The 18989-nt window shown below is 41.5% G+C and overlaps 1 protein-coding gene across 2 annotated transcripts in view; it reads right to left on the bottom strand.

Moving 5' to 3' along the window:
* Positions 1 to 7168: 7168 nt before the first annotated feature.
* Prkd1 (protein kinase D1) overlaps positions 7169 to 18989 on the bottom strand; it is a 304282-nt gene continuing 292461 nt past the window's right edge. The window contains exons 17-18 of one of the 2 annotated variants that reach the window (XM_075947928.1): positions 9636 to 9721; positions 7169 to 7668 (exon numbers count right to left, since the gene is read on the bottom strand). In XM_075947928.1, the coding sequence (XP_075804043.1) occupies positions 7450 to 7668; positions 9636 to 9721 (305 nt within the window). In that variant the 3' untranslated portion in view covers positions 7169 to 7449. The remainder of the gene's footprint in view (positions 7669 to 9635; positions 9722 to 18989) is intronic. The other variant, XM_075947930.1, reaches the window with a different exon arrangement.

The raw sequence follows: 18989 nt of genomic DNA, 5'->3' as shown, positions 1-18989 counted from the left end.
GCGCTGTTTAAAAATGCCGGCTTTCTGGGCCATCCTGCCAGGGCAAACTCTGACTGTTTGAGGCAGGAGGGCCAGCTACCCAGAGAGGACTTGAGTGTTGTCTGTTGTAGCTCGCTTGATGGCAGGGACCTTGAAACACTGTAGACTTGTGGCATTGAATGCGGCTCTGGCCCGTACCTCAGCCAGAAGGTTGAAATGGCAGAAAGCTAAGGAATGGGCTACATCTAGCCGGCAAAGCCACGCCTTTAGTCCTACTGATATTGCTCAGTAAATTAAAGGCTCTTGTGGTCAGAAAAAGAGAGATACACAGTAAAGAGAGATTCAAAGACAAAGAAAAATTTTAAATGATTTACAGTGTTAAAATATATGCAGACTAAAAGTTAAAATTCTTAAAGTAAACCTCTGTGACTTCAAGGTGTGGTAGCACACGCCTTTAATCCCAGTGCCTAAAAGGCAGAGACGAACAGATCTCTGTGAGTTCAAGGTGTAGTAACAAACACCTTTAATCCCAATGCCTGGAAGGCAGAGACAGGCGGATCTCTGAGAGTTCAAAGACGGCCTGGTCTACAGATATACGCTCAAAAAGCAAAAAGTTAACTTAGGAATGTCACAGCTTAGATTCTTAAGCACCTAGTGATTTAAAGACGCAAATCAAAAGTGCTCCTGGATAGTAAAAAATTGCAGATTCACAATAGGACAGATTCAGACCACTAAATGAGTCACACTGTTGGATGAATGTACATAGGCTTGGGAAAGAGAAGAAAAAGAATATAGAGAATAAAGTTAATGTTTTTTTTTTAAAAAAAAGGTAAAGTCTTTAGAGTACAGATAGTTAAGAGATTAAAAGAAATAAAGAAAATTAAGTCACGTAAAAATGGAAAATTCACAGAGAGTCTGGATTATGTACATTGTGTTTTCTTTAAATTTTTGACTGTGAAGGAGCTAAGTACAGAGAGACATTTCATTATATGGGCTGCCAAGTGGAACCAGAACGGATATCATGAGGGTATGACTTCAGAATTTGGGTCTAAGGATATGATGCTTTGGAGAGAGTCTTCTTTTGTTTTCACAGAGGACCAGACCCTTTGGATTTCTTCTATCCCGATTTGGTATGATGGACCACGTCCTCCTGAAGGGTTGCTGTGAACATCTTCAGAAAATTGCTTTGCTCAACTGCCAACTGAGATGAAACTAGCACACAGGTTATACCATGAAAGACCTAATTAACGACGCCCCCATTCAGCAGGAAGCAGTTTGGAGAGAAAAAACTGTGCCCATGTTCCCAAATATGGTTTATAAATGTTCTTTTACATTTAAAGGGGGATATGATATAGACATGAATAATTTGCATTAGTATAGATTTTGTTTTATTGATAGAGATTTACGGTCAATTTTGTTATATGTATAAATGTTTCTGATGTAACTTTTACTTGATAACTGTTTTGTTATATGTAATTTTGCTATGTTAAAGTTAAAGCCTTTTTTTTGTTTAAACCGAAAAAGGGGAAATGATGGAGGAAGGTCATTGGTTAAATTAAAAGAAACTGCTTGGCTCTCATTGGTTAGGAGATAGGTGGGAGGAGTAAACAGAACAAAACGCTGGGAGGAAGAGGAAGTGAGGTCAGACTCTGCAGCTCTCCTCTCCGGAGCAGACGCTTCAGAGAGACGCCATGCCCCAGCTCCGTACCAGGATGGACTTAGGCTAGAATCTTCCCGGTAAGACCGGTGCTCACAGATTATTAGAGATGGGTTGATCGGGATGTGAGAATTAGCCTAGAAGAGGCTAGATAGGAATGGGCCAAAGCAGTGTTTAAATGAATATAGTGTCTGTGTAATTATTTCGGGTAAAGCTAGCCGGGCAGGCGGCTGGGGTTTTGGGGACGCAGCCCTGCCGCTCTTATTACTACAGCTGAATCGAAAGTGCAGTTTCCTAAGCTTGAAAAGGAATCTTCTTGATGAATGCTGAGAGCATCTCCTATGCCATTACCTACCCTTTACCCCATACCCCTCACTCTTCTTAGATACAGGATCTTGTTATGTGGGCTCCTGGGTTCTCTGGCAGAAAGAGCTGGGACAGAGCCAGACCCTCTGGACTCTCCTGGGGAGTCTGTTAAAGCAGGATCTCATTTAATGGTATCAAGCAGGGACTTATATAGGGTTGTGATGGGTGGAGAAGCTTGGGATGAGTTAAGACATAGTAAAGAACAAGCACCAATAATATTCTGCCACGCTAGCGGTGCCTGAGTGAAGGCAGGTCTAGGTCCTCTAGTCAGAGACAGGACTCTGAACTCTAGCTAGGCTCAAGGAGTTACACTAGGCCTCATGCCAACTTAAGTTAAGCTCAGGAAATTACACTGGGCCTCATGCCCGGGCCTCATGAGGCCCAACATATCCCCTTTTTGTTTTTTTCATGGCAGTGGAAAACATGGTCCCTGCCTTAGGTCGTCTCCCATATGGAGATCTTACCCATCATTGAATACCATGTATCTCACTTATGAAGAAGTCACTGAGTACCATGTACCTCATTTATGAAGAACCCACTCCATGACCTGCCTTAGGTTGTCCCATCCTGACTGAGATCTTACTTGTCACTGGTCAAGGGGAGGGTGGAAGAAGGGACATTTATATGAGGATTACCAGACAGTCATACGAGGGACCTAGACTCCTGAGTGGCCAGCCTATGATAGTATACTTTGACCTGATGTAATTCAACAGTCTCCAATCTTTGGTAAATAAATTGTGTGGGGAAGAAAAACAGAAAATTATTTGTATACATATGCACATTTCAGACATTCAGAGCCTGTGAGAAAATGGATTAAATGTAAATTTAGAATTAGACGTCATCCTCAAAAAGAGCATTAAAGTTTAACAACATGGTAATTTGATAGTTTATCATAAAAATTGAAGAAAGAACTTTGGAAACTGGCCAATGTCATACAACACATTCTAAAGCATTTATCCAGGGAAATCTACTAAACGTCGTCAAAATGATAGGGATATGTAACTCTGTGTTCGTTCCCGTTCTCTGAAGCCTTTGCTCCTGGGCACAGTTATTCCGATGGGTAGACATAGGTTAGGGGAATGATTCTGTCATGATGAAGAGAACTGACTCGAAAACATCCGTGGAGAGCCAATGCTTTGGCCCTTCTATGGAATGATCAGACTGGAAGAAAGTTCCCATACATCCCTAGTGGCTGGAGGCAATGTATAAAGCTGCGTGCTGCTCCAGAAGATGCTGGGTTTATGCTCTTCCTACTCCCTGGCTTCACGAATGACCTCACATACACAGACAGTAAAAACTATACGCTCTCTGAACTCAACCCATGTAACAAGGTAAACAAGCACATGTAGGCTGTCTAAAGCTATGCTATATAAGATGATAACAACATAAAGGAAGGCAGAAGGGGCATCTACAAGGGGGCTACGTTTGTATATTTTGATAGAATTGGGTAACTATTAATTTGAAATATACAGTAATTAAAGATACATGTTAAAATCAGTAAATCAATCATTAATAATGAAAAGAACTGGCAAAACCCCAGCAGAGGAGCAAAAAATGTGTTTTTTACAAAAATGTATCCAGCAAGAAAAGAGAAAGGTAAAGAGAAACAGAAAGAAAAAAAAGAAATGCTGAACAAATTGCAAAAGGGTGTTAGGGGTTGGCATCAAGACAGTTGAGCTGAGAAAGTGTTTCCAGCAAAGTGAAAAGTTGTTCCCTTGGCAACTACAGGTAGCCAGGACTTTAGTGTGTCTTTGGTAGAGTCCTATTTCTCAAGTCAGGTATGAGCAAAAGTTGTGTAAAATGTGATTAGTTCATAGAAAGCCGATGTAGTATTGACTGAATAATGCATGGGGATGGGGTACTGTCGTTCTTAAATCTGTGCACTCAATACACACATTCAATGGACAGTTCACTACAAGTTTATCAAAATATCTGCCTTTGAGAATTTCTTTTACTTAAAGAATAGACATAACTAAAGCAACGCTGATAAAAATACTTCTCTCAGGACGCTCCTCTTGCTCATGGTAGGCTCTGTGGTGGATCACACTAGTCAGAGCCCAGCGTTAGGGCCTTTCCGCTGGGCTGAAGACGGGGCTGCTTAAGAACATCTGACTGTGACAAGCACACTTGTAACAACCTTCTTTATGTTTGGCAAAGGCTATAAAACTGTTGGTTGCCTTCATGTAGTAGACATATACTGACCTGTTCCTGTTGGTACCATAACATATCATTGTTTTTAATATGAGTTATTTTACAGTCAGTAATGAGTGGTAATTCACAGAAACAGGCTTTACAATATCCAGATAGGGAGATGGTTGGCAAGGATAACGTGAACTTCTGAACCTCTTGCCTTCATCTCCCAGTGTTGGGATTAGAGGTATGTACCACTTTGTGTGATGTTGGGGATCAAACCCAAGGCTCCATGCACAATAGAAAATGACTCTACCAACTGAGCTATACCTGATGTGCTAAGGGAACTTAATAGTCAAACATCTGAATGTTAGTTTATCCTTTAGAAATCTCTACTGAACACTGAACATCTAAGCCCAAACCAAAGACTCAGTCTGAACTCTTAAGTTCCACATTTAATCACTAACAAAGACCACTGATTCCATCTCCCAGAATCTCTTACGTGATGCGCCTCTTTCCCATCTTCCTGCTTACTATGGCTTTGTTCAGCTCTCATTAGTTCTTGAAACCCAGTCTGTGTGCTGCTGGTGAGGTGAACTTGCTGATGATGTGTGGATAGTTTCCTGATATTAATATTATATAAACTTGAATGCCTTAAAACAGTAAAGAAGAGCCTCTCCATCCAGATCAAGCCTCACCTTTCACACTGGATTACCTCCCGAGTTCTCAGCGGTACCCTTTCATGCCTGTAGAAGTACCCTTTAATCTTCCTGACCTCTGTCATGTTTCTTCTGTGCAGAATTGCAAGTAGAGAAGAAAGACACCTGCTGGATTTTCAAGCCATGCTCAAACATCACCCCACTGCTTTCCTTCCTCCAAGCTAAAGGCTGCCACACCTCACACCTTTATCTACAATTTTCTAAAGCTCTCACCAATTTGTTTGTTTCCATTTAACAGTCAGGAATCTTGTCTGAAGAAGCATGCCTTATTCACATCTAAAAATTGTACGTGTAACAAAGTACTGCACAGAAGAGACATTCAGTAAATGTTTGCTGCAGGAGTCATGCGCTTCTCTGGAGTTTAATTATTTACACTAGGTTCCTCTTCCCAATCAACAAAGACTCAAGGATCTTTCGTAGTATGTGGGACATACTGTCATAGTTTCGTACATTACAGCCATATTAATTTCCCACAACAAAGAAATTACTGATAGGATTTTATATTGTGGCTTATAAAAGCGAGATACATATTTAATGTAAACATCTAATTTAAATAGTGATTCTCTAGTATGCATATGTACAAACTGAGAAGGCTTTATTCCTTTCCCCTTCTTGAATTTATCTACTAATCTTTCATCATAGAAAAGGTGCTGTTCATATTCCTATAGCACCCACTGTTTTCTTTGTTAACATGTTCCAGACAGTTAACCTAATGATATATCCATATGCTTCTGTATGCAGCCACTAGGACATGAGTACACATGCGTGCACAAACACATAGACCACACACACAATCTAGATCCTATCCTATCTTACCCCCAAGCAGATTTAGATAATAAAATTTCTAGACATATTTGTTCAAAATTCAGTAATAGCATAGGTATTAAACAGTGGACAGATTAAATATTCCTGCTTCATCCCACAAAGTTGAAATTGTCCAGTTTCAACACCCTGATTTATTCAGGTGTCTTCAACAGTTAGTTTTTGAAATTAATTACATATATTTTTTCTATCATATAGTATGCCACTGTCATCTCTGTGAAGGAAAATGCCCCACATAGCGTAACACCATGCACCTGTAAATCTGGCCAGCACAGTTACCTTTCCCTTCTCTAGCCTGTATAACATTGAATGAAAGTTCTTATGGATTTTTTCTCCAGTTTTTGTTGTTTATTTCAAAACCGCCTTCCTTATACTACGTGAGAATAAACCTGAGCCAGTCTTCAAATCAGTCTCTGGTTTATGATCTGTTGAAAAACTATATTGAGACTGCAACTTGTAGTATATCTAATTTTGCCTCGAGGCTCCTGTTTGGCTCCATTCATTTTTCTACCTACACCTCCTTTCTAACTGTGTTAGGGGACATGCAAAACATGAATGCTTCTCCATAAGCAGAATAGATGGCTCAGCAGTTAAGAGCACTGAGTACTTTAGTAGAGGCCTGGGTTTCTTCTATTAACACACACACACACACAGTGGCTCACAATTCTCAACACTCGCACAACAGCTCACGATTCCCAACACCCACACAATGGCACACAGCCACCTGTAACTACTGTTACAAGTATCTGATAACCTCTTCTGATACATCTCCACAGAGACCAGGCACACACATGGAGAACAGACATACGTGCAAAGCAAACATTCATACAATAAGAGTAAATAATATAAAGTTAAAAAGAAAAGAAATGTCTCTCTATACTTTGATGCGCACTGGCTAAATCGTAGACATGTCACGTTTCTCCTGCTATTTGAGCAGATACCTCTGTACTTCATTGTCCTGAGAAAAAGACTGTGGGCTACAGGTTAAAATAATTTGATTAGATTGACACTAATTTTGAGAAGAATATTTATTTCTTATCATTGAAAAAATACACAAAAGGCCAACAGTTGCTGAGTTGCTGGTTTCCCATAATACAGCTGGTGTTGTAAGAAAAGAAGAAATGCATCTGGTCTGTATAGCAGTTTGCATTCTAAGGCATTTAGGCTTAGAGCAATAGCTCCACTATTGAGGTCCACTAACTGGAATTTAAATACACCGAGGCACGCCAGACCGGCAGAGGATTTGAAACCGTACAGTAGAACTGTTTCCATGTAACTCGACTTTAGGACTTTATATGCCATACCCCCATCTTTCATCACCCCCTACCCATGCATTTTGAATTGTTCACAGAACACCAGCAAATTATCTACTCCTCAAGAGTTTGCTTATAACACGACCATCGATGGGGCACACCAAACACAATGATGTCATGGATAGATGCTGCCTCTTACCAAAAGGAGGCTCTGGTAGGAAAAACACTGATTTGCAAAGGCACAGAGGAGACAGGTTTAATGCATTAAATATAACATAAATCATCCACAACAACAAGTTTAGTGTTTCTGGGAACTTTTGTTAATACAACACAGTTGGTCACACAAAATACAAATGCTTCTGTTGATTTGTCTTGGCAACTCAGATACATCAACAGTGCTAACGGCTTAACAGCTTTGTTCTCATCTGACAGAAAATAATGGCAGTTCTGCAAGGCAAATGTTAAACCTGACCGTATGTATTTATTAATTCCACAGTGTTTTGACAGATGAGAGGGGATGCAATCAGAGGATGCTGACACGCTCACTGAGGGCTTTCATCTCTCTCTCCTCAGCCTCAGGACTGTCGCTGGGGCGAGGGGTCGGATCGATCAAGTGTGCGGGGTATTGCCGCCCCTGCTCACCCGCGTACTGTTCCCACCTCGAGTCGTCGCTTTCGTGGGTAATATAGCGTTCTCCCATCTTGCATTCCAGCTCCCGTAAATCTAACCAGGTCTGATAGTCCTGAAGAAGAAATTCCGAAATATCACCACAGAGATCATTGAAACTTGACAGGCTTTCCCTATGCTGTCCTCCTTACAGTCTGTGAGGTGACCTTATGTTCTGTTCTGACAGTGCTGCCCTGTTCGCCACGCACTCTTAGGCAGCACGAGCACCAGGGCCTTCTCCTATTTGCTTAACCTTAGAGAGTGCATGCTGCTTGCAGGGTGCTGTGGCTCCAAGTAAGAATAATTAATGCTTGTAGTCAAGCAATTAGGAATGTTGACATTGCTTTGCAGTTTAATGGCTATAAGTAATCTTTCAGTATTTCAGAATATCATTTTCTAAAAGTTAAAACTCAATGTGAAAATAGCAAATATTTAAAAGAGAACATAGAACACACAACCATACACTTCGCGCTTGCCTTATATTTATATCCACGCATACTACATGAACTTGAAATGCAGCTTCCAAATGAGAAGAGTGTAAGGGCAGATGGGCATCTACAGGGACAATCATCAGGTGGGCATCTACGGGGACAGTCATCAGGTGGGCATCTACGGGGACAGTCATCAGGTGGGCATCTACGGGGACAGTCATCAGGTGGGCATCTACGGGGACAATCATCAGGTGGGCATCTACGGGGACAGTCATCAGGTGGGCATCTACGGGGACAATCATCAGGTGGGCATCTACGGTGACAATCATCAGGTGGGCATCTACGGGGACAATCATCAGGTGGGCATCTACGGGGACAATCATCAGGTGGGCATCTACGGGGACAATCATCAGGTGGGCATCTACGGGGACAATCATCAGGTGGGCATCTACGGGGACAGTCATCAGGTGGGCATCTACAGGGACAATCATCAGGTGGGCATCTACGGGGACAGTCATCAGGTGGGCATCTACGGGGACAATCATCAGGTGGGCATCTACGGGGACAGTCATCAGGTGGGCATCTACGGCGACAGTCATCAGGTGGGCATCTATGGGGACAATCATCAGGTGGGCATCTACGGCAACAATCATCAGGTGGGCATCTACGGGGACAATCATCAGGTGGGCATCTACGGGGACAATCATCAGGTGGGCATCACGGGGACAATCATCAGGTGGGCATCACGGGGACAATCATCAGGTGGGCATCTACGGGGACAATCATCAGGTGGGCATCACGGGGACAATCATCAGGTGGGCATCACGGAGACAATCATCAGGTGGGCATCTACGGGGACAATCATCAGGTGGGCATCACGGGGACAGTCATCAGGTGGGCATCTACGGGGACAATCATCAGGTGGGCATCTACGGGGACAGTCATCAGGTGGGCATCATGGGGACAGTCATCAGGTGGGCATCTACGGGGACAATCATCAGGTGGGCATCTACGGGGACAGTCATCAGGTGGGCATCTACGGGGACAGTCATCAGGTGGGCATCTACGGGGACAATCATCAGGTGGGCATCTATGGGGACAGTCATCAGGTGGGCATCTACGGGGACAATCATCAGGTGGGCATCTATGGGGACAATCATCAGGTGGGCATCTACGGGGACAGTCATCAGGTGGGTATCTACGGGGACAATCATCAGATGGGCATCTACGGGGACAATCATCAGGTGGGCATCTACGGGGACAGTCATCAGGTGGGCATCTACGGGGACAGTCATCAGGACTAAGCATACAAATGCATTTCAAATCTGGTCCTCTGAGTTCTCTAATGACCTAGATATTTTGTGGGAGGGGCAAAGAGAACTCTGTGCATATGTTTGCTACGTGTGTGTCTTCATGAAATTTTCCTGGTACAAAGAGAGATTTAGAAACGCTAAACTGTAATTAAATCCCAAGAAACACACACATTTTGGGAAAAAAATGTTAGGATAATTATACCTGTACAAACATGACAAAAGATTTCTCCAGTTAATATCAAAATCTAGTAAATAATTGGAAGCACAACCAAGTAAGGAAATCCATGAGTGACTTTTACCTGCAGCCAAGGGTGACTCAAGGTTTTATCCACGCTGTAGCGCTTCCTCATTTTCACTTGCAGCAAATTATTGATAAGATCAATGGCTGAAATTAATCATCATTAAAAATAGTTAACAATTATGGAATTAATATATAATTTGCTTAGAGCCTCTAGCACATCTGCTATCATACAGATGTAAATATGTTACATATTACATAAGTAATGGCACAGTGGAAATAATAAACCTGAAACCAATTACTTGAGAATTCTAAACCTCAGTCTTTACTTCCTTTTGAGTAAGAAAAGTAAATGAAGTTAGAATTAATGGGCAGAATATTCAAATCTACTGCACAATGTGAATTGTTAATTTGTGTACTCTAATTTTTTCAGTGTAGGAATTTTATCTTAATATAAGGAATTTTAAATGTCTTAAGCAAGTATGATTAGACTATTATTCAGAAGACAAAATTGCTCATTTTGTTATAAAATGCATCCAATATTTGAATACATATAAAGAGAACTGCGGGTTTTAATTGGCTGGGTGTGGTAGCAGAATTGGTAAAAATTCAAGGCTTGACAAAGTTAGAGTATAAGACTCTGTTCTTAAACAAATACAAAAGAAAAAAATAAAAAAGTTGACGAAACTGTAGATACATGGCTATAATTTATTCTAGGAAAAATATAGCAAAGAAAAATAGTTCCAATATTGTATTGTCCATCAAGTTTTCCTTTGGCTCTAATATTTATAGACACGGAAGGGGTACACAATCAACACTGACGTTTTGATTAGGGAAATAAAACTCATCAGAACACACGTAGAGGCCATCTCTGCCTAAGAAGCCTGCCTTGGTTAGGGTACCTGGGGAAGCAGGGTACTTAGCACAATTTCAGAGTCCAAGCATATGTTTTCTGTGGGCCTTTGAAAGTATAGCTCTCTCACCGTACAGTGTGTTGGGCATGAGCTTTAAACATCCATTCATACGATTTACTCACTGGTGAGTAAAGTGCTCCTTCCATTCTGGCTGCTGTGAAGTCACAGAGTAAAAATGGAGGACAAGGGGTGAAGGGGAGAGCGTGCGTGCTACGGCAAGCATGCGGCAGCATTACACCTCCCCAAGCACCGCAGGGCATAAATACACGTTATTAATTCACTCATTCTGCTTTGAATTCTATAATTAGTTAGGTGGGAGTACAGTAACTCAACAAAGAATCTGGTTTGTGCCCAAATGGGCCCCAGCAGTGAACCACACGGCCTAATGGATAAGGAGAAACCTGGCAGAGGAGAAGAGAGAGTCTACAGGGAAATGGAAAATGTGAAGATGGAAAAATTGTTCTGAATGGGGCACATGATCCCCGGCCTGCCTGCCACAGTCTCCTTGTGGCCTGAATAAGCACAGAAAATCAACGAGGTACTTCTAAAAGAAAACACTTTTAGGCTGCAAGAAAAAAGTAGCAGGTTTGTGTGTGGAACTGATGTATTCTTGTGGCTCCTAAGAAAAATAAGTTCGTTTCTGATCTTGAGGGCATCGCTTATTTATCACTGCCTTGGGGACTCGCGAACAATTTCATTAATCACGTTCCATACAATGGAGCATCAATTGCATGATGCAAAATGCCTTTCGGTAAATCCATTGCTTATTATTACACAAAATGGCCAGTTTTATTTACACAAGGCATTCTTCATATGACCTAGAAGGAAAAGACTGTATTCCTAAAACTGTTTAATCCATGAAATGCAGTTTTTATCTTTATTTTTTTTTTTTTGAAACAGGGTTTCTCTGTAGCTTTCGTGCATGTCCTGGAACTAGCTCTTGTAGACCAGGTTGGTCTCGAACCCACGGAGATCTGCCTGCCTCTGCCTCCCGAATGCTGGGATTAAAGGTGTGCACCACTACCGCCCAGCTTTGACCTCTAATCTTAATGGAAAAGGAAACGGCCCTTACTGAAAACTTACAACTTGGTCAAAGTGAGGGATGTTAGAGGCAATGGTGCTGAAGTTGTAAACCAGAGGCCCGGCTTCAAAGGCTGTGCTGTTAAACAATATGGCACACAGAAGCCGTATCACACTGTAAATGCATTGACAGATACTGTCAGCACTGAACACACTTCTAATTGCTTTCTAATTGTGAATAATGAATTCTTCACTTTGTTTCCAGCACTCATTTGTATATTGAATCCAGGTCTTCTTGTGTTACTTCTCATTGCAGCACACAGTTCAGCCCTCGATGAATACTCAGAGATAGGATCTTCTTTTGTCCGTTTATTTTACCCTTCTGCACCGAATAGGCACATTTGCTATGTGTTAATTCCATTATCAGAACATTTTTTTGGACAAAGCACAGAACTTTAAACACGGAACTTTCTGGCCATATTCTAAACCATACTACCAGGGCTCTTTACTATTTATTGAACACATTTTTCCTACTAGGATGTTCCCATCTAGTTCATACTTCATTATATCCAACCGGCTGTAATAGGAGTGGAGAGACTGGTTTTTATGTCAACTTGAAACAAGCTAGAGTAGAGCCTCGGTCGAGGAAATGCCTTGATGACATCCAGTTCTAAGGCATTTTCTCATTTAGTGATCAGTGCGGGAGGGCCCAGGCCATGGTGGCTGGTGCCATCCATGGGTGGTTGATTCTTGGTTCTATAAGAAGGTGGGTTAAGCAAGCTGGTAAGCATTTCCCCTCCATGGCTTCGGCATCAGCTCCTGCTTCTGGGATCCTGACCTATTTGAGTTTCTGTCCTGACTTCCTCCAGTGATGAACAGCAATGCTGAAGTAAGTATAAGCCAAATAAACCCTCCTCTCCCCAATTTGCTTTTTGATCATGGTGTTTCATCGTAACAATAGAAACCCTAAGACAAATTCGTACCAGAAGCAGGGTATTGCTGTGACAGGCCCGACCATGTTTTGGGAAGCATTGTGGAAGGATTTTGGAACTTTGGGCTTGAAGAACTATTGAGTATTAAGAGCTCAGTGGAATGTTCTTTAGGAACATGGAAGATAAGAATGTTGAGAGCAATGAAGATGGAGGCCTGGCTTGTGAAATTTTAGAGGGAAGTTTAAAGACTCTATCATGGCAATTTGCTAGTTTGAATTAGAATCCCGTCGTTCTGGTTAGCTGGGGCCGAATTATCAGCTTTGATTACCAAGATACCAAAAATTTGCTTTATGGGGATATTTGATGCTGGTCAGCTGGAGCTAAGAGATCAAATGTGATTAAGAAGAGACCAGCATCTCTGGAGAAATTTTCTGGGAAGTGTTTCCTGAGAGCACAGAGAAGCTGTAATCCAGAAGTGCCATGGTTGTACCTCATGTAGGCAGCTGGACTTAGTAATGTGTAAGAGTCACTCAAGTGATACTGGTTTTGAAGGCATCAAGGGGTCTTGGAGAGCAGCTGAGTTTCAGCACTGTGAGAGCCGTTGGTGAAGGTGCTGCCTCAGGACTAAAGGGGGTCATGCAAAGAAGTTGAGGTTTGGCACTGTGAAGAGAGCCTATGAGAGGCTATTGGTGAAGGTGCAGTCCAGTTGCAGCAGAAGACCCCAGTGTTTTGGCGATGCCAGTGCCACGGGCTGAGCACCTAGAGCAACAGCAGCAGCAGTGGAGTGGAGCCTGTCAGAGCCCAGAGGACAAGCTGTGTGTGCTGCAGAGGGCAGAGCTGGAGCAGTGTCCCAAGCCCTGCGGAGGAGTCTAGAAGATCATGAGTGGACCCGAGATCATTGAACATTGAGTTTAAACTGTTGGAGTTTAGTTTTACTTAGATGAGATTGTGATGGTGCCCTGGTTCATCCCTCTTGAAGATGTATCCAAATTAATTTTGATTTTTTTAAAGGAGATGAAAGACTTGAACTTTTTAAAGAGACTGGATATTTTTAAAGAGACTGGGTATTTTTAAAGAGACTGGATATTTTTAAAGAGACTGAAATTTTAAAGTAGACTTTGGGGTGAATAAGAAAGGAATGGATGTGGCTTAATAGTGACGTGTTTGTGTGTCAAGTTGACCAGAGGTTGGCTCTTTTGGCTGGTTTTATGTGTCAGCTCGACACAAGATAGAGTCATCAGAGGAAAAAGCCTCAGTTGAGCAAATGCCTCCATGGCATCCAGCTATACGGCATTTTCTCATTTAGTGATCAGTGGGGGAGGGCTCAGCCCATGGTTGGTAATGCCATCCATGAGTAGTTGGTCCTGGGTTTTATAAGGATATGGGCTCAGCAAGCCATAGGAAACAATCCAGTAAACGGCACCCCTTCATGACCTCTGCATCAGTGCCTGCCTCCGGTATCCTGTCCTGTTTGATTAACTATCCTGGTTTATATCAGAGAGGAATAACCATGCTGAGAACAGTGTAAGCGAAATCAACCCTTTCCTCCCCAGCTTGTTTTTTGGTCATGGTGTTTTGTCACAGCAATAGAAACCCTAACTAAGCCAAGGAGGTTTTCCATCCACAAAAATGCCATATTGTGATCAAGACATATTTGCTACTGATGATACACTATTGATCTGGCAATCCCACATAGAAAGAAAGTAGCTATTCTGGTACAGATCTCTGGTAAAAAGAATTCTGACAAATACTGACTGTAAGTCACTTCCTCTAAGGATCATAAGTGTACAAAAACACCTACTTAGTCATTCATTATGGGGATATCTCAGAAATAAAGTCTAAGCGTCTTATTAGATGACTTCTGAACTGACACTACTTTTGTAAAATTCAGGCAACTGTAGCTCGTCTTCCACACCTCAGTATTGCTCCCACTTCAACAACAGATCATCCAAAGGGACACTAGCCATAGAACACACTGCTTAGCTTCTTAAAAGATTCAGAATATCTACCTTTCATCTGCTACTGAGAGCTCTTAAGGCTACTTCCATGTTTTCCATGTTCCAGGTTCTAATACTCAGAAGGCACTGCTGTGAATACTGCACCAGAAGAAAAGGACTAAGAGAAGGAAAGGAAATGGAAGAGATGAAAGAGAAACTCAGTGAGAACGATCCCCAGAGAGAGGGAAAAAGACTAGTGTGGTCTAGTTCCAGTTGTCAGTCTGAAAAAACATTCAGAATGGTAACATCCACATATACAAGAAAACATTTGTTTTTTTTTTGTATGTGGGTGACCTCACTCTGAATAATTGTTTCGAACTCTATCCATTTACCTACAAACTTCATTCTTAAAAATTCCCTGTGTAAGTGTACTACACTTTCATTATCTATTCATCACTTGATTGACTTCAAGGCGATATCCAATTTCTAGATAGAATGACTAGAGCAGCAACGAACATAGATGAGCAAGTATCTCAGTAGAAAGATGTTAGCTTTAAGTTTTAAATATGAGTGTTTAAATCTGAATAACCAAGTGGTTAAGAGGGGAAGAGAATTCCTCTAATATTACAGGAAATAGAATATAGAATTATGGAGAAATAAAGAAGAAACTAGAATTGGAGAATTAAATCGGGAAAGAAATGGAAGGGCAGGATAAAGGAGGGAATATAGGAAGTGACAACTAATGCTAAAGGCCTTTTGAAAAGGAACCTACCTTAAATGTATACATATGTGAAAGAAATGAAAATGGAATCACATACAGTGGGGGAGACAATGCCATAACTTGACATTTTATGCCACCATGTAAAACCTCCCCTGTTCAGAATGGGTTATATCTTGTTGAGTTGTTGGCCCAACAGATCCATAGGCTCCCTCCCCCTAAACATCACAGGCTATTGCCAAGGTTGTTCTTCACAAACTGATGACAAATCCCTCTTGCTGAAGATAAAACTTACTTATGTCATCCAAAGTAAAGAGCTCAAGCTGGAGTAGAACTAGAAGCTTCACTCCTATTGAGTAGCATTTGTGGTGTTGAAAGATACTCTGCATGCTACTGGAGGGGAAAAGTAATTATCAACATGATTCAGTTACAAACCCTGGGTGCAACCTACAACGGTGACTTGCCTGCAAGATATATTGGTACAATAATGGCACAAATGTTACATTAGATACCAATAATTTTTTATTGGATTTAAGGCCAGTTCCATGAGATAAAACCCATACCTGAAACTTCTAAAGTGGCCATGAACCTGAGAGTCAATAGGTCATGAGCTCTCAGTGAAATTCTACAATTTTTCTGTTAAAGGAACATAGCAATAAAACAACTACTAATGATATAACCTGAATCCCAGTGATCAGTGCATCACTCAGCCCTCATAGGAGAGGTTTACTTTTTTGAAGTACACTGTAATTAGCATAGAGGACAGCGTGTAAAGACTGAGAGACTTTGGAGCAGTCAGCCCTAAATGGGATGTCTTTATAACACCCTTCTCCTCAAGGCTCAGAGATCTACATGGAAGAAGAGGTAGAAAGGTTATAAGAGAGAAAGAAGATAGATTACTCCAAGGAAGCAGTATCTTCCATAAACAACAGGACAGATGCCCATATAAACACACAGAGACTGTGGCAGCATGCACGGGACCTGCACATGTTTAAACCCGACAAATCCCTGCATCAAGGGGATGTGAAGAAAAACTTTCATCCCTAACCAAGAAGGTATTTGCAATTGATACCTTCTGGAAAAGTGAAAGTCAGTTTTCTCCAATAAAGTGTTACTGGGTATATCAATCACACTCCAGGACAGAACCCATGTCTAGGAGTCAACATAAAACAAATTCCATGTTTTTCTTTGGTTGGTTGGTTGTTATTCTTTTTGTTTGTTTGTGTGTTTGTGGGATGATACTTTAAGTTTTATTTTGTTTTGGCATTTTTGTATTTGAGTTTCAGTTTTTTGGTTACTTTTTTTTATTACAGTCGAATGAAAGAATGTGAAAAAGAACGTGAAATTGGATGCGTAGGAAGGTAGGGAGGATCCAGCAAAAGCTGGGAGAGGGAAAATATAATAAAAATGTGTCACATGAAAAAAATAATGAAAAAATTCTGCCTTTTTTCCTAGAAGGAACTTTGTAAGGCATGCCTTTGGAATGTGAGGGTGTATGAAGAGAAAATGGGAGAGAGAGATACAAAAGTAGGCCAGTTTGTGAATTCCACTGAAAAGCAAAGGGAAGGAGAAAGTGAACATATCCTGGGGCAGGGGAAGTGGGACATTTAAAGGAAAAGTAACATTCTGGTACCCAGGTAGCAAAAGAAAGAGCCATGCAGAAACCACAGGGGTCACACAGAACTCTTTAAGGCTCCAGAACGCCAGTGTGACTTGGAAACCTACAAGAAAAGAATACGTGGATATCCTAGACTTTCCTCCATAAAATCACAAGACCAATTATTTAAAACATCTGCCTTTAATGGGGTAGGGAACGCTGTAACAGAGTGCTGGCCTTTAAGCCATATGGGGTAATAAGCGCATGCCATTTTCAATAGCTGGATTTCAGCTAGGGTCACTTTCTTCCCTTTATTATTTCTGCCATAGAAGATTAATAGGGGCAAACTGGGCAGCACCTACTTCTATTTGCCATAAATATGACGGCATTGTTAACATTACTTTCCATCCATCCCATCCTATTCATTCTGGGAGTCAGTCCTGATTCTATTCTAGCAATTTTGCTCCTTTTATCCATAAGCTCAATCCTATTAAGAGTCAAATATCAGCTAGTCTCTTAAGCAGCCACAATTGAACAATGTGCAGAGTTTTTTTTTTCAGTTTCTTTCCTTATGGGAACATTGTCAGGAACTGTATGACATAAGCTTCAAATTTTACACTTCTTCATGATCAAAGATTTTGCTTCTTGTAAAAACGTCTATGGGCATACATTAATGTTCTCCTATAAACTGAAAAAAAATATTTCTTATACCTTTTCTGTTGTTGCTATAATTTCTTGGCTTGCAATTTGCTGCCCAGTAATTTTTTCTCATTTCTCTGTTACATGAGAGATTTAAAATATCAGTAAAATTTTACCACATACTCATTGTTTAACAGAGTGGGTCCTCTGAAGAGAACTAGGAGAGCTAGGGCTCTCTGGAGATCACAGCTAGGCACACAAGGATACTCAAGGAAGATGAAAGTGAATATGAAGATGCTGAGGGCTTTATACTGAATATGTGAACAAGTGGTCCATGAACAAAGGTACTTAGATTCTATTTTCTTCTGGCATCAAAGCGCCAAATTAACCTTGAAACTGTTTGAACTACACTGTGGACATTCTGTATTTCAAAGTAAATATCAAATATTTGAATAATATATTTCTTTCTGAGTGTGTACAAGATACAACAGTATTTCTGTGGAAAACCTGAAAGCCTATAAAGCTTGGAAGGCAGCCTGGGAAGAAACTGTTCCTGACACTTGCGTTGCTAGCATGGAAGGCAGCAGCTCTCAGCTCCCATCAAAGCCTCTCTCCGTCTTTGATCACGCCCTTTAATCAGTTCAGTGAGTGGTGGTCCTTCCCATTCTCTCCAGTAGATTTTAGCTCCTTTGAGGTCAGACAAATGGGATATTCATTTTTTTACTAAAATATATAAGTCTCTAAACAAAAGATGCACCTAAACTTTAAGGCATTATTAGAAAACTGCTTAAAAAAAAACACCATCTGAGAAAGTGTGGCACATATACACATCAGAGTACTACTCAGCGGTAAAAAAAACAATGACATCTTGAATTTTGCATGCAAATGGATGGAAATAGAAAACACTAACTTGAGTGAGATAACCCAGACCCAAAAAGATGAATATGGTATGTACTCACTCATTAGTGGATTCTAGCCATAAACAAAGGACATTGAGCCTGTAGTTCGTGATCCTAGAGAAGCTAAATAATAAGGTGAACCCAAAGAAAAACATATATAGATCCTCCTGGAAATTAGAAGCAGACAAATTCGCCAGGCATAAGTTGGGAGCATGGGGGTGGGGGGAAAGGGAGAGGAGGAGAAAAAAGGGAGAAGGGGAGGATTGGGAGAGCTTGGGGGAGTGGGATGGTTGAGATGGAGGAAGGACGGATATGGGAGCAGGGAAGAAGATATCTTAATTAAGGGAGCCATTTTGGGATTAGCAAGAGGCTTGACTCTAGAGGGGTTCCTAGCTGTCCACGGGGATGTCACCAGCTAGGTCTTTGGGCTGTAGAGGAGAGGGTGCCTGAACTGGCCTTGTCCCATAGACAGACTGATGACTATCTTGAATATCACCATAGAACCTTCATTCGGCCATGGATGGAGATAGAGACAGAGAACCACATCTGAGCACTGGACTGAGCTCCCAAGATCCAGTTGAAGAGCAGAAGGAGGGAAAATATGAGCAAGGAAGTCAGGACTGCGAGGGGTTGGTCCACCCACTGGGACAGTGTACCTGATCTAATCGGAGCTCACCAAAGCCAGCTGAACTGGGACTGAACAAGCACGTGATCAAACTGGACTCTCTGAATGTGGCTGACAATGGGGGCTGACTGAGA

Source organism: Microtus pennsylvanicus, chromosome 14 (assembly GCF_037038515.1).
Source record: "Microtus pennsylvanicus isolate mMicPen1 chromosome 14, mMicPen1.hap1, whole genome shotgun sequence".
In the NCBI taxonomy this organism is placed as follows: Eukaryota; Metazoa; Chordata; class Mammalia; order Rodentia; family Cricetidae; genus Microtus; species Microtus pennsylvanicus.
This window is presented reverse-complemented; position numbering and strand designations above follow the sequence as displayed.